General features: G+C 38.5%; 1 protein-coding gene across 1 annotated transcript in view; it reads right to left on the bottom strand.

The window, feature by feature from the left end:
- Positions 1-4,836, bottom strand: part of LOC110949783 (CUB and sushi domain-containing protein 1) — a 329,068-nt gene extending 324,232 nt beyond the window's left edge. Inside the window, 1 exon segment of the mRNA XM_051944856.1 lies at positions 4,586-4,836. Coding sequence (XP_051800816.1) covers positions 4,586-4,836 — 251 coding nt within the window.
- Between the last annotated feature and the right edge of the window lie 11,073 nt (positions 4,837-15,909).

The raw sequence follows: 15,909 nt of genomic DNA on the forward strand, positions 1-15,909 counted from the left end.
TCTCAATTCAGCACTATGCTGCCTGTCCCCAGCAATGTCTGCACCATTCAGAGAAGTGCTAACATCAACAGAAGGGCTGAGCTGAGAAAAGAGTGAGCCTGCACCTCCTAGCTTAGTCACTTGATCTAAACGGCACAAAGAATGGGTTCACTGCAATAGCTCACTGCACATAAGGCCAGAAGCTCCAGAGGTACCTAATGTGCCAGTCTTCTACCAATCTTTAACAGTGAGGACTTGCAAAGGATGGATCCGTTGTAATATTACTGGCATGTCTGTCCCATAATGTGTGTGCCAAATAACTGCAGGGCTAACTATGGTCAATGACAAAGCCACCAGGCTGGCAAAGGGTTGCAGCTGCCAACTCTTGTCAGCTCACTTGCCAAAGCAGTTAACTCCAACACCCTTTTTTTTAAATTAATTAATGAACTGGGGGTTCAGCAATGCATGCTGAATTCTGTCTTTTGCAGAGGCTAGAAGACGCCCAAATGCATCAAGTTGACAGATCTTAAATTACTGTGCATGCACAAGTATGTACCAGGCGAACACAAGAAGGCGAAAATTCAAATCCAAATAATCCTGGTTAGAAGCTAAGTCCATGTAAGAATACTTTGTTGAAAATTGTAGATGTAATCTTCAAGTGATCACAGCAGAGACAGCAAGTTGAAAAAAAGGAGCATATTCAAAGACAGTAAAAATATAAGGAGAACTACTTGGAAATGTTAATTTATTTTCACATTTCATATATTTAATCACTTTGTTCAGTATTCCTCACAGCTGTTCAAGCTCATTTCACTGACAAATTAGATTAGATTTTTTAAAAAGACATTTTGGAAATTAACAGAGTGAAGGCTCAAATAAATCAGTGTTCTCAAGTAGTCTCCTGAACAAGCCGATCTCATGAGATAATCACAGCACAGACCAGTGAGGCCAAGCGTAACAAAAGCCCAAACAAAGCCCTCTCAGTCATGTTAGCTTCGTGGATTTCAAACACGAGCAACAGGTAGAATAACGCAGGGAAGCATTGTGTATGATGAAGCTCTTTCAAAGACCTGCCAAAGCAGATACACCTTGTCTAAAAACACATCATGTAGAACAGACTAGAGTGGCAGTTCAGAGCTTAGTATTGGATTTTAATTTAGCCCAACTTGTTAGTCTGAAACAACTGTTAATGTGTTCAAATCTTGTGCAACTACATTAATTCATTATATTCTTGCAAACTTATAAATATCAACACACAGTGCATTGCAATATAGTGCTTTCAGTCTTGAACCCTTATTTCCAAATTGATGTAGGCTAATATTTCACAAAAAAAGCCTTGGCTTTTTAAGCATAACCCAGGGGGGGGGGATCCTATTGGTGATACTTTGTGCACAAAAGCAGCTGAATTTACAGTCAGCTTGCACACAAAGCCACCATTCTGTATAGTGTACCCTATTCTCATCCATCCAGAAAGATGAAAAAAAAAAGTATGCTACACAAACACTGACACAAAATACAGCTATGTAATGCTTTCAAGGAAAAACCCACTGCTATCCATAACTGCACCACCAGCCTCAAACACTACTTGGTGCATTCCCAGCTCATCCCTCCTACACACAAGCAGAGCACTATGAATAAGCTTCCCACAGTTTGCCAGCTCAGTAGATGCTGTTCTCTCTGCCCTTTCTGCAACAATATTACAGTCCTACCACTCACCAAACAGGGATGCTGCCAATTCATCAATGGCTTATACTGTACTGTATATTCCTGCAGAGTTGTGTTGATCAACACAGAAAATAACAGTTTGAATTTTCCACTAGATAGTGCTGTTAATCCTGGTGAGATTTTCTGTATCTGCATACTGGTAGTGTTGCAATATCTGCAAGTCAAAATAAAATTAAAATATTGCAGCGAGGTTATTCATTTCTACAGAGAATGGATGTTACAGTCAGGCCACAGTTGCTCCATTTGGTTTGTGAGTTGCAGCCCTGCTGGAGTCTTGATGCTACAATTAAGACAATAAGCCAGTTAACAGAAAATCAAAGATGCCAAATTTTCTTGTTTAACTTTCCCAAATGCAATTTTTTTGTGGCTTTTTAGTCTCCTACAATTGTATTTGTAGTATCTTTGGATTTCAAATTGCTGGTTGAATGAAACAAGACACCTAAAACATCACGGTGTGCTTTTTATTTCTATAACTGTGGAAAAAGCAAATGATTAATCGAGAAAAAAAATCAACAGATTTGTCTGATCTGAAAAATATTATGAGCTGCAGTTTTGATTTGTTATTACAGATTGTTTTGTGATTGGATTCACATTTTTGGAAACAGAATCATACAACTTTTTGTTACCAATGAATGTTAATATTTGCCTTATTTTTTGCAACATTTACATTACACAAAAATCTCAAATGATTGTATATTTCATGTGCAGTGCTCTGTAGAATGAATCTGTACATGAGCAGCAACCATAGTTACTACTTCGAAACAAAAGTACACAGAAAAGTAGTAGTGTCTTACTTTTTCTGTCACCTGTAGGTGCACATACATACTTGTTAAATAAACATGTGTTGCACAATGTTTCAAGTCATACAAACAAAATGCTTCCAAGCATTTAGTTTTCTAACTAAAAAAGCAGGTAGACATTAAATGATAATGTCAGTGGCCTGCTCGAGGAGTTTATTAACCCATTAATGAAGAGGTTCATGCATCCAAATGATTATCTTTATCAACATTACAAAGAAATATAGATTTCAATTTGTGAATCAATGTTGAACTGTTAACCGAACAAAAAGATTTTTGGCTCATACATAAACCTATATGCACTTTGTTTTTCCTCCATTGGTTTTTTGTAGTTGTCCCTTTTGAACATCCTAAATAACACTTGAGCAAGACAACTTGATTTGAAACCTTACAATACAGGTAATATAACAAACAGCTTCTTTGTTTAAAGTGGCAGATACATTTACACCCTTTCGAAAAAAAATATTTGTATTTAATTTGCTTTGGGCCTTTGTGATACCTGTATTTCTGACACTGGTCTATAGTACCTACGAAAACTGAACACTTGGCATGCTGATTCATTAGCCCAAATGTTTTATCATAATCCCCTGTAGTCCAAATTACAGTGCTGAACTTTGCTTGATAAGCTCAAGGCAATGCAGCAAAGACATTTAACCTAGTTTTTCTCAAAGATAAGACTTCATATTTCTCACTCACAAATTAAAATAACATAACCTCTACTATCATGTATATTTCAGTTGTAGTTAAGCCTTAATTCTGATGCAAACATGCTAAAATGATTAATTTAGATGGCACTCTGCATGGCTAGAGCCAAGAATATTCATTCTTTCACCTCACAGACAAACAACTTCACCATGAGGCAAATGTCCCATCTAAGCTTTAGACTGCATCCATATTATGTAGTTTGTCAACTATAAATATGCAATGATGGTCATAAAATCAGAAAACTGTGACTGCACCAAATATTTTGTAGAGTTTTAGATTAAAAAAAAATCTAATTAAAAAAGTAACAAAAAGAAAGTAGTTAAGATGACAAAGGGAGGGAGTTTAAAGTTAAAATGTGTTTTAAATAGATTTATGCAAAGGAACTGCTATTATTATAGACTTTGATAGACCAAATTGGCCAGAATTAGTTTTTTTTTTCCCCCATTCTGTATTCAATTTGTTGAATTATTTTTAATTTTACTTTGTGATTGTACTGAGGTTTTCTCTGATGCTGACATTTTTTTCTATGTTTCTGAATGTGAACTACTCTGTAAACTTGTTTTTGAAAAAGGCTACATAAATAAAGGATATTAATAATTGTATTTACTTTAATACCTCCAAAAATAAACACTCTAAAAATATTGTATTTTAAAGCTGATCATTAGCGGCCTGAAACCTTAGATGATAGCATAAAAGAGTTCTTTTTATACACTGTATCTGTGTTTGTTTGCCAATATAAAGTCAAAAACTTACATAAGATGCTGAAAATATTGTTGCAAGTAATGAAGTCCATGCATTCAAATGAAGAAATTTAAATATACTGTACTTTTGAAAACTGAATGAAAGGTCTTACTTCACCGGAACTGAGAGCTATTAAGATTATATCAGAAGGTCTGCATTTATAAAGCATTTTGTATTGCTGTGGATTGTATTACTGATTGAGCTTTTATGCAGCCAATAAACACCCTTTTCAACAACGGCAATGTCAAAGTATGTGCTTTGCTAAATCTCCATCTATTTTCTACAGCTACATTTGTCACCGTGACAAATATCGAACCTTGCAAAAAAAAAAAAAAGGATGTTCTTTTGTAAAGTATTTATTCAATCTGCCAGAAAATCCACTCAAATTAAAACTGGCATTTACCATTCTTTGTTATGGAAAAGTATTTGAAGCCCAGATGTCAAAAGAAATATGCTACTGTCCAAATGCCAACTTTTGTTTAGATAAGGAAGATGAGTTGGAGAAGAAGGGAAGGCTACACACAAATTGAGACAGTCAGAGAGGTTAGAGGGGAAAGAGGGAAGAGAGATAGAGATAGAAAGAGCAACAGAGGAGCAGGAAACAAGATCAGACAGCAAATGAAAGAATAGGTTCTAACCTCATTTTTAAGTTGCCAGGCGATGGTTGTCCATCGTAAACCGATACAATATCAAAGTCTTCCTCCAGCGCCAGTGTGACAAAGGTTAGCTGGATCCGGTTCCTCTCCCCCGTTATTATCAGCCACGTACAGTTGGCATAGTTGGGATAGCCGTGGGGGAATCCAGGCGACTCTATGGTGCCATTCAGGCCTTGGACTACACCACCACAAGACTCAGCTGAAAGGGAGAAAAAAAAAATAGACAAAACCATGTTAGAGCATTAAGACAACAAACCTGCATCCTATCTTGAACTGTATAAATTAGACAAGTTTATGTATTTAATCACTGCCTTGCATATGTCAGATTTAGACTGTGGCTCTGTAACCTTTGTCCAATTCTATTCAGGAATCAGAGCAAGAAGAGAAAGAGTGAATGTAGATTTCCACCATGGCGATGAAAGTTGATAATACATTTTTTAAAAATTAATTCGGTGCTCGAAAACATTCAGTAATATTACAATTCACTGTGCATTTGCGGGAAAACTCTAGGCAGAGCTATGTGCAAGTCAAATGTTACTACAGTAACAAGCCCACGTCCTCAAACGCAACTCCAACATAACGCAACCCATGCGTCACAGCCTCCCTTGATGCCATACCATATGTCTTATCAAGCTTTCGTGCAAAGCGCCTCAATGTGAACACATATTTGGATTTCATGGCCCTTTCCCTTCAGTTCTGACAATTTTAGTGCTGTGATCTACTGATCTTGGACCAGAAGTAACCTCCCATGACATATGCACTCATACACACTCAGGCATCCATATGACACTGCATGGTGTTATTTTACCAGTACAGCACGTTCCGTGTGATCTTATTGCTTACTCATTCAAGTCCCACGACATTCAACACTAAAAAATGGAGCCATACCAACATGAAACCTTGTGCAGCCACAACAATGTCCTCCCATTACAGTGTAGAACATAGACTTCATATCATTCACTATAACTACATTAATACAAATACACTCATAGACACTTTACTAAAAACACCATTTAGGTCAGCTCATATACAGCTTTTTTATTAGTAAATCATTTTCTGATAATAATATTTTTCATGTAGAAATCTGTCGCACAATATTTTTTTAACATGTCAGCAAATGGTTTGCAAAATGCTGTGCGAATTCAATTCTACTCTCTTTCCCTTCTCTCTCACACAGCATGTCAGCTTTAAGTATTCCATCTGAATCTGTTTATGTCCACTATTGTATAGTTACAATATGGTTTAAACTTGATTTGAAGGTAGAGAAGCCTCATGCAGACACGATTAAAGGGTCTCTGTGGGATATGATTCAGTGTAGATGTTAAGTGCTGGTACTTTTCCACCTCTTACATTTTTATCTGTGAGGATATGAGCAGTATATTCCAACAAAGTGTCAGACACCACTTAATACTTGCACATGCACATGTGAACGATATAGACCGAGACATAGTTGTGCAGACACACACGCACAAAAGAACTGAATTTATATAGCTGGTTAAGTTTTGAAGAATTCATGCACAGCTTTTAACTGTCAACTTCAGTCGGACAGAAAAAAAGGCAGTAATAAATAATAAAGCAGCTCTTAACGCTGGCAAAAGCGAAGCCACATATCTAGAGAAAGCTATACATAAAACGAGGGCTATGGCCAAAACAGTAGTCACAAATATTTTGATCAGTATTGACATCAAAGTTACTTACTGCACTATTTAATTGATTTTAACTGCACATTTTAGATTATTTAATGTGCTAGTTTCACTTCTGTGCTGCACTACATTCTTGTTAATGTACAAGTCTTTACATAAAAAAAGACTTAATAGAAGGCTCTTCTTAACCTGAATTCAGTGAGCAAAATATTTTTTGAATTGCACTCAAAATGCCTCACAATTTATTATTTCGCAAAGGCCTCACATGCATTAGTAGACATTAGGCAGCTGTGCACAGGGAAGCCTCTAGTCTCCCAATTCAGTTACTTCAACTCAGTGTGAGACCAAACACTACTTTGAATAGAGTGAAATGAGGTAATCTAATGTCAGATTTATCGCAATGTGCTCTCTATGACTGGGGCATTCTATGTAGAGAGGCTTCTGTGAGCGAAGGGCCTTGTAAATGAAAATATTCCATTCAGTCGTGTTAAGTGAATTGTGAGAAGCCAAAATCGTGATTAATATTTGACTGACAACATGTGACTGATCCTATAAACAGACTAGAGTCAGCTAGAATCAAACAAACCAGAACAAAACTTCAAATCATTAAAATAAGCTAACTGAAGCAAACCAAAGCAGAGCGACTTTAAAGAAACCTATAAGAGCTTACCGGGTATTTGTACTTGAAAAATGATTCTAACATGTGTAACAAAAGGGTTTTATGGAAAAATGAAACAACTTTCAATTTCACAGTTTATTCAGCTACATCAAAGGCACAATACTGCAGTACCACATGTAAAAGCAAAAACACCAAGATACAGAATTAAAGACAATCTTTAAAGATTTTACATGATGGCATATTGTCCCTTGAGTCTGAGTCTTCATTGTCCTCCTCTGTGCTCATTTAAAACTCTACACTACACTTCAGTCTTGCTAGTCTTTCCTTGATAACACTGTATATAGTTTACTCCTAGAGAATATAGGAGGCGCGTAGTGCAGTGTGTGTGTGTGTGTGTGTGTGTGTGTGTGTGTGTGTGTGTGTGTGTGTGTGTGTGTGTGTGTGTGTGTGTGTGTGTGTGTGTGTGTGTGTGTGTGTGTGTGTGTGTGTGTGGCCAAGATGAAAGCCAGCAGTAATTGTTTCTCAGATAGCGATGGCTATTGATTTATTAACCTTACATCAATGAGAACAGGCTTTCTTTCTCATCCACACACACACATACAGAAATGTGTTGCAGACTCCAGAGAAAACTACCTACTAGGTCACAATTCAGTCTCCAAATGCATGCAAAATGTGCCTAAATCTGCTTCTGTGTGTTTTTGTCATCTTCTACCATAATGAGACGAGAACTTGCTCATTGTGCACATACCAGATGTTCTTGTTTGTCTGAAGCAACAGAAAACACACAAAAGCACGTAAATACCTATACACAAACCCAAATGGACAAGCTGGCAGTAACAAGAGCAGCACACATATATCCAAGCTCACACACATACACAAACTTCAAACCATCTGGAGTGTCCAGATTCATTTCAGATTGTTCTCCACTGTCTTTCCAACCCAATTCACCTCTCCCCCTCAGCCCTATTTGTGTCTCTCTCTCATTCTATCTTCAGCTGTCTTGCACTTTCTGTCTGCCATCCCTTCCGTTGCCAGATCCCCCTCTGCCCTCTCTGGAGCAGATGGGATAAGTAGAATTCAGCTGATACCTGCGCCGAGCCGGATGCCATATTGTAGCATCGTACTTGGGGCATTTCAGCAAAAGGGACTTTGTTTAGCCTTTTATATGTTGTAGGTTGTTCTTCCTGTTTTTTTTGTTTTTTTTTAAGTTTACATTTTGCTTGTTCAATGTAGTTTTGTTTTATTTTTTCCGCAGGAGTAACGGTCCAGTAACTGAAAAACATATGGTCCTTCCTTCCAGCAGCTGTCAATTCGAGTAAGAAGACAAAATGCTGTCATTTTGTACTGAGTGCAAGAAATGGCTGTGTCAACTTGGCAAGTACAGATCATTGTTGTCAAAGTTTTACAATTCATTCGTTCACTGGGGAAAATTGAGCTCGGCACTAAGATTCATTGCAATCCATCCAATAGTGGACTTTCTAGTGGTGCTTGATGAAAAGTCAGAGGATCCACAAATCAGAGGGCTTCATTTAGTGGAAACCCTGGATGTCTGCATAAACTTTCATGCCAATGCATCCTTTAGTTGTTGAGATATTCTAGTCTGGACCAAAGCGGCATTTCTACCATCACTGCAACTTATAGAGGCACATTGCCAGCATGGCTAGAATAGCTGTAATCACTTCTGGTTTTGGTAATAGAGCAGTGTGGTGAAAACTGTTATGCAGAAGAAAACATCTAACACCTGTTGACGGAGGCCACCAGAAAGCTGATGAGTGGTGACCTGCATTCTAACAAACACCATCAAGTACTATTTTCAAGCATTTGGCACAAAACAGTCTGCTGTTTTGATTACCACAACTTGCCAACTAATTTGATGAGAAAAGGTTATGCAGACACATTTGAATCTGTGTAATTGTGGTCTGCTGGTCTGTTTTGTTGCTGTGGTAACAGATTAGAAATGCTGTACTCACAAAAACACAGCATGAGCAATTGTTCAAAATTTTTAGTGTCTCTCTTTCTCTCTGTATCCTTCCTCCTTTTTCATTATAGCCCTCTTATGATGTACAGCTTATATTAGCTATAATTTGTTTTTAGTTTCGATGAAATGAAATACACTGTTTGGCCTATCGACATCTAGCTATATGTAAGAACATGAGAAAAAAGAAAAAAAAAAAAAGGTCACATTGTGAGTGTGCATGTGACATAAATTAATCTTTGTGTATCTGTAAGTAGAGAGTGAAAAGGCCACTCCAGAGACAGGCAGATAAAAAACATGCTGTCATTTGCACATGTACGCTGCGCACTCAGATGCAGATATAAACACGTGCTTGAGTCTTCATTAAAACACAGGGTATAATCTTACAAGTATAATTTATATTCCACAGAAGGGAAGGTTTCAGCATGCTATTTAGATGGCTTAAAAAAAGAATCCATGCATGTCGACAAAGATACAGCTGTGAAATATGTATTTTCCTATATGTAACAGGCATTCTCAAGAGCTGCATGCTGTATATCAGTAATTAAACTCGAGCAACTTGATTCTCAGCCTTTTCCACATGTACAATAGAGAGAGATGTTTGTTTGCAGAAAAACACATGATTTCTCCCTAATTTTTGCCCTACAACTGAAACAACGTCTGCATTGTTCGATAATGGATTAGGTTAGTGCACAGATCTATATAACAATCAGACAGACTGTTAAATTTTAGGTGCTGAGAAGCAGCAGAGAGGTGAAGCACTCTAGTAGAACCTGACCACAAGGTCCCTGGCTCATAAATCAAATGCTGGCCTCTTCTTTCCACAGCGTACTGGGCCACAAATCAAATGCATCTTTCCAAGTTACGCTGTGTAGAACTATTGACTGCAGTGATTCAATACCGGCTATGAAAAAGTGGAGGTGGAGAGGAGAGGAGAGGAGAGGAGAGGAGAGGAGAGGAGAGGAGAGGAGAGGTTTTCTGGCTTCCCTGTTTTCTTTTCCCGTCGCCTCTTCCTCCCCACTCTTCATGTGTACCACCCCCTCCCTCTTTTTCATTATCTCCGTGTCAGAATCATTGTGTCTCTCCCACATTATGTTTGTCTCTCTGCTCCCTTCCATCTCCCCACTCTATCTCTTCCTCTCCCCAACCTTCTGTCCATCCTTGCTCTCTTTATTACGCCGGCGTTATCACCATCCCTCTACCTCTCTCCACGTAGCTCTTCCTCCCTCATGCTCTTCCTTCCTGCAGCTCAATTCCTCTCTCTCTGTCTCTTTTCCCAGCGCTGTCATCATGTCTCCCTCTTTCCCTCTCTACCTCTGTCCTGCTCTCTCATCCCTCCATCTCTCCTGCTCACTCTGCATCTCTCCTTCACCACAATTATCTCTGTATTAGCATCATCGCTTCTCTCCCTAAGTGTCATTACGTTTCTTCCCCGCTTCCACGCTATTATTATCACTATGTCATATTGTCTCTCTTCTGGTGTCATTATATCCATCTCCTGTGTTTCCTCTCTTATCCTGCTACAGTGTTAGGTTGTTTTTATTCCACCCACTCACCTGCTATATTTATCACACAAAGAACAAATACCACAACCTCTCTCTGTCTGTCTTTCTCTCTATCACCATTTCTCGCGTTCTCTGTCAGCCCACTGTCAAACTGTTTAAATAAGTGGGACTGCAGTTAGATTCAAGCGTTTAGGCCATTTAGCTGGTGCGCAGTGGGGATAAAAGCAGGTCTCTGGAAAATAATACAAAAGTCCACCTATGCAGTTAACTATGCTGAAAACTGTTTTGAAAAACACTTTGTGTTCTCCTGTGAATGCAATCACTTTGAACATTTATTCACTAGATTGAACTTTTTCAGGCCATCATGATGTTCACTCTAATAAAAGCAACAATAATCTTGTTTAAAGAATGTAAATAAGAAGCATGAGGACTGCACTTTGCCATTTCAAGCACTTGGGTCAATGCAATTATGAAAAGAACGTGTATTTATTTCTTTAAATGTGAAGAAAAGATTCTGAAAGCACAGCCTCCCAATATCACTAACTGCCCACAATTTCACCTCTGCGTGTTTACTTTTTGGAGCTGTGATTATGCTGTGCAAAGTTAGTCAGTAAACATGATGTGAAAATCATTAAAGTGCAAACTTGAAAACTAATAAACCCTGAACAAACAGTGTTAAAAATTCTACCACGCCTCTCGCTACGCTTCAATAAGTTGATCAAAGAACCTATTTGTCAAATTCAAGATTAATATACTTGTCAGATGTAAATTAGATGTGTATTAAATTGAGTCAAAACATTAAATTTAATCTAGAGTGAAGCTGGTAGCTAAATAAATGGCGAGGTTAGGGGCAGGACCTGCCCTGCCACCAGTCACCATGACAACCATGGAATACTGTGAGACATGTATTATACCCCATATGACACACACGCACATACACAATATTGGACAGACACACCGGGATGTACAGGGAGACTCAAGGCTACATCCAGAGTAAATCCCAAACATTGTCAGCAAGGAATAGGGGTTGCTGTCTGAAGATAGCAGACATAGGTAGGATTGATGGTGAGTGTGTGTGGCGCGCGGATGTACTTATACAGTTATCTTTATGAGGACCAGTTTGAGGTTTAGGCATAGGAGTGAGAACATTTCGAGAAAGTGAGGACCTCATTCTCTCGCACCGCTTCAAAAGGCTGTTTGGGGGTTGAGGCCTGTTTTAAGTAGAATTAGGCTCAGCTTAGTCCAAAGGCTGAGGTTAAGTTCTTGATTGTGATGGTTAATGTTAGTTTAATGGGCTGGGGAATGCACTACATCTATGAATGTCCTCACAAAGATAGCCATACAAATGTGTGTGTTTATGTGAGTAGGTAAGTATGAAAAAGACACACGATCAAAGATAGCAGCAGACTGAAATAAGGACAAAGTCAAACGCAGGAGAGAACAGGAGAGAATTGCACGTGATTGCATGTGTACTTGTGTTTGTATGTGCATGCGCCAGTGCGTGTTTCATAAAACATTATCTTCATTTTTCATCATTCTCGCTTTGAAAAACAAACCCACTGACTTTCTGAGGAAAGCCACCACTCTGCGTCCCTTATCAATCATCCTTTAACCTACAACTCAATAACTGTATGCTCTGAATAGAATGAATGGAGATGAGCCGAGGGATTCAAATCAAACTCAAGTGCTGAAACCAAAATACTTTATAAATTTAAGAATAACAATAATTTTCAGAGAACATCTTTGCCCTTACTGCCGCCCTTGCTTCACCCCGTGATAACTGTGAAGCTACACATAATACATCCTTCAAAATGTTTTATGAAGCGCAACTAGTGTATTTCTTCTGTGAAGATATTACATCTCTGTAGACATGGTTGCTCATCAGCACTGGCTGATTATTTGTATTTTCTTCAACAGTCTCAGTAGAGCAGCCGGTGCTTGTTTGTTTGGGGGTTTGGGAGGTGTTGTCAATCCAGTGATGCCAAAGCCCCAAGGGTAGTTTTAGGACGTGATGGCAAATGCAGTGCAGGAAACCACTGCAAAGACATTATGAAATGTGTTGCCACAATCAAGAAATACAAGAGTCACACATTTAAACATTTCAAACAATGTGGCTAACAAGACAGCAAAGGCATTGAGACTTGTGGCACTTAGTTTTCTATACTGCTCAGTGACCTGCAGTCAAACAAGAGCATGACAGCTCCTGATTGAAACAATGATAGGACCAAAATTGAACAGGACTGAATGTCTACTCTTTAGTACGACTGTATTGTTTCTTGTGTTTCAGAGCCCATAATGCAGGTGTTTTTAAAGTCTCTCGTCTTGGAAATACCTGAGTTTGTCTGAGTCTGAGAGGGCGTATTGTGGCAAAGTTCATAATCAATAATAGCTGTTTTCCGTTAAGTTCTGGAGAGATGGAAACAGAGATACTAGACAGTGCCAAATAACTTGACACACTATGAATTACAACTTACAAGATGTTTGCCCTGCAACCTAGAAGCTTTATCACCGACCTGTCAGATTAAATAAAGCAGTCCTTGTCTACTATTTCTTGAAGTGCTTGTAGCTCAACTGCTATTGATTCATGTCACTGTGTCACTTTTGAAGGTCCCATGAAAATGAATCCTAACTATCACAGCATGAGGTCACTAGTGAAGACTCACAGCTTTGCAGGTCCCAATTTAATGGGATCTTTAAAGCTGTAATCAGTGATTTGTTGGCCATTCGAGGCCAACAGAAACAAGCCCTGAACACATAACACGTTATCCCCTTTCAGTAGCTTATTTACACATCAAGCCGACATGGAGCAACATTAGTATTCATTTGGAGTCGTGTTTCTGGCCACCTGACGAACCTAAGTGAAATATCCACTCTGTTTTAGCTCTGTTTTTAGTCTCTACCAACTCCAGAGGGAAATAACTGCCTCTATAGCTGTTCAGTGCTTCATTATGTTGACCGGCTCGCTGCTAGTTTAGCCTGTCTGCTCTTAAGAAGTTTTTCCCAGGAAACAGCAACCTGCTGCAGCTGGAAATGCCACTGTGACAGCAGGTAACTGTGAACCAAGATGTTAATGTTGCTGGCGTCAAAATCAAACACAAGCTGAAAGATGTTATAAGGAAAAAAAATAGAGTTGAGGGAAAATGTAGAGTCAGTTGATAAGTGTCTGAGATCATTACAGTTTTGTAACATACTGTTGTAAATATAACATTCACTACAGACGTCTAAAGCAACATCAGTCTGAGGGCTCAATTATATCAACAAAGCAGTGACTTTTTGACAAAGGTAAAATTCCCTTTTTGTATTCCCTTTGGAAAATGACTTTCCTGCCGTTTAAACTGTCAAACTCAGAGTTTTCCTCAACATGGTGTAGGGAGGCATCTGAGTCAATGAAGAGGAACCACACAGTTTTACGCACAGGCATTTAACTGGAATAGACGTGACAATGAAAATCACTGATGCCCCACAAGCCTGCAGTGCCTAAAAAAAGAGGCAGTGTGCTCAATATTTAATTTATCCTGGGGATAAGCTTAAACTGAAAAAAGCCCTATGAATTCCTTTGCATTCTTGAAAAGTCAACCTGTGAATGTGATACGCACACACTCAAACAGACACATACTCCAGCAGAAAACACACACTAAGATCTTCAGTGGTCAAGACTAGGTGGGAATATCAAAACCATGAACTCAGCAATCTGCTGAACGTGTGTTAGAGCGCAGCAAAGCAAAATGACTGCTGAGAGCGAGCAGTGGTAAGCAGTCTTCTATATGTTGGTGATGTGTTTGTGACTTTGCCTCTGTGTGTGTATGTGGATGCATGGCTTTGAGTGCACGTTGTGTGTTTCTGGATGTGGTAAACTGAAATATTATGCTGAGACGTTCTAATACAAACGAGAGCCAGCGGTCAAGACTGGGTCACTCTATCATTGCTGACAAAACACAAACACCTAAAAGTCTTACATTTGTCTTTTTTATGATTTCCTTCCAGTTACAGTGTTTTTGCCTTCCTGTACTGCTCCCTCTCTGTATTTTTTCTCTCTCTCTCCTCATTAAACATATTCCTTCCAGACAGTGGAAATCAATTGCTTGTTTTATCTGACAATAATGTTGTTTTTTACAGCAACCAAAAAAATAAATGAAAGCAGTCCTGTTGTCCAATTTCTGACAGTGAGCAGCGGTTATATTCTATTTTTTATAATATAAACATCCCCAATTTGCAGTTCCTGTTTTTCTCTACAGTACATCACAGTTAACAGCTTTACTCTTTACAGACACCTTAACAAGTTTTGTCAAAGCAGTTTGTTGTCATTTTATTGTGTGAAGTTTAGTGGTTTCATATCATAATGCATTTGATGCTACGTTATGCTTACTAATAAAAATCTGGCATCATAAGGGAGAAATACGTGTCAACTTACAAATCACAATGTAGCATCACAGTTTTCATATTGACTAGAAAAAGCAGGCAATTTTCAAATTGGGGAAGTAAACAAGACGGTGAAACACGTATATGTTAAGAAGTGAGAGAATTTGAACTGTGAATAAGAAACATTTACACAAGTAGATGGGTGACATTAAATGACACATTTTCTTTTAACACATTAAGCTGCGTGTGGTTTTGTTTGTGCCAGCGTGTCATTTTGCCTATCAGGTGTGTGAGCGGTTAGAACACACACAAGAAAAGACGAAATGGAAAAACAAAATTATACCTTCATAAAGGAATCAAAGCTTCACCAGTCCAGGTGTGTCCCTTATAATTTTATGATAATTTCCATTAGAAACTCTTCCCGCTGTGAAAATGATCCGTTTATCTTCTCCTTTTCCCTGTCGCGCTGATGTCCATTAAACAGCCTTCATACATCAGGATGCATTTTTCAGGCTATGATTTATTTTCAGTCTATTCAGGTATGTTTTAAAACTTGTTATAACAACGATACATATGGTACGATGACTCGTGTTTTGACCATAAGCTCGATATGCTTGGTAATTCTCTGTAGTTGGCAGATATTTCAGACATTATATTTCAATGTTTACATTTGTAACTGTTATCAGTGAACATGCCACACCTGCATTAAATATTAGGTGGTTACATGTTGTAAGTGGTTCACTTAGAGCTGCATGATTTGAAAAAGATGTTTACTTGGTACAAACATAGACTGTATATAAAGTGGACGTAGCATCTGGCTCCAAAATTGAAGCCCACCCGGAAGTGTCAAAAACTTGCAATATCACGCCGTCCACTAGGGTTGGCTCCAAAAAGCTTTTGCTCCATTGACCCCAATTCATTTTTGGAAAAAATAAAATTTGATAGACTGATTTTCTACAGCTCAGAATTTTTGTCCCGTTAGTTTTCATGGTCAAAATGAGAGATCAGGTGGCCGATCTTAAAATAAATCAATACTGAATTTTAAATAAATCGTTGAAGTTGGCGGAGCCAGGGGGCGTGGCTATACTTGATAGACAGTCCCACTGACTGGTCCCGTCCCAAGTTGCTCTCTGGTCCAGCCTTTTTGATGACGCTTTTTACGTCACTGGCTCCAAAAAATCCAAAATGGCGACCAGGAAGTAGCA

This window comes from Acanthochromis polyacanthus, chromosome 2 (genome assembly GCF_021347895.1).
Source record: "Acanthochromis polyacanthus isolate Apoly-LR-REF ecotype Palm Island chromosome 2, KAUST_Apoly_ChrSc, whole genome shotgun sequence".
Classification (NCBI taxonomy): domain Eukaryota; kingdom Metazoa; phylum Chordata; class Actinopteri; family Pomacentridae; genus Acanthochromis; species Acanthochromis polyacanthus.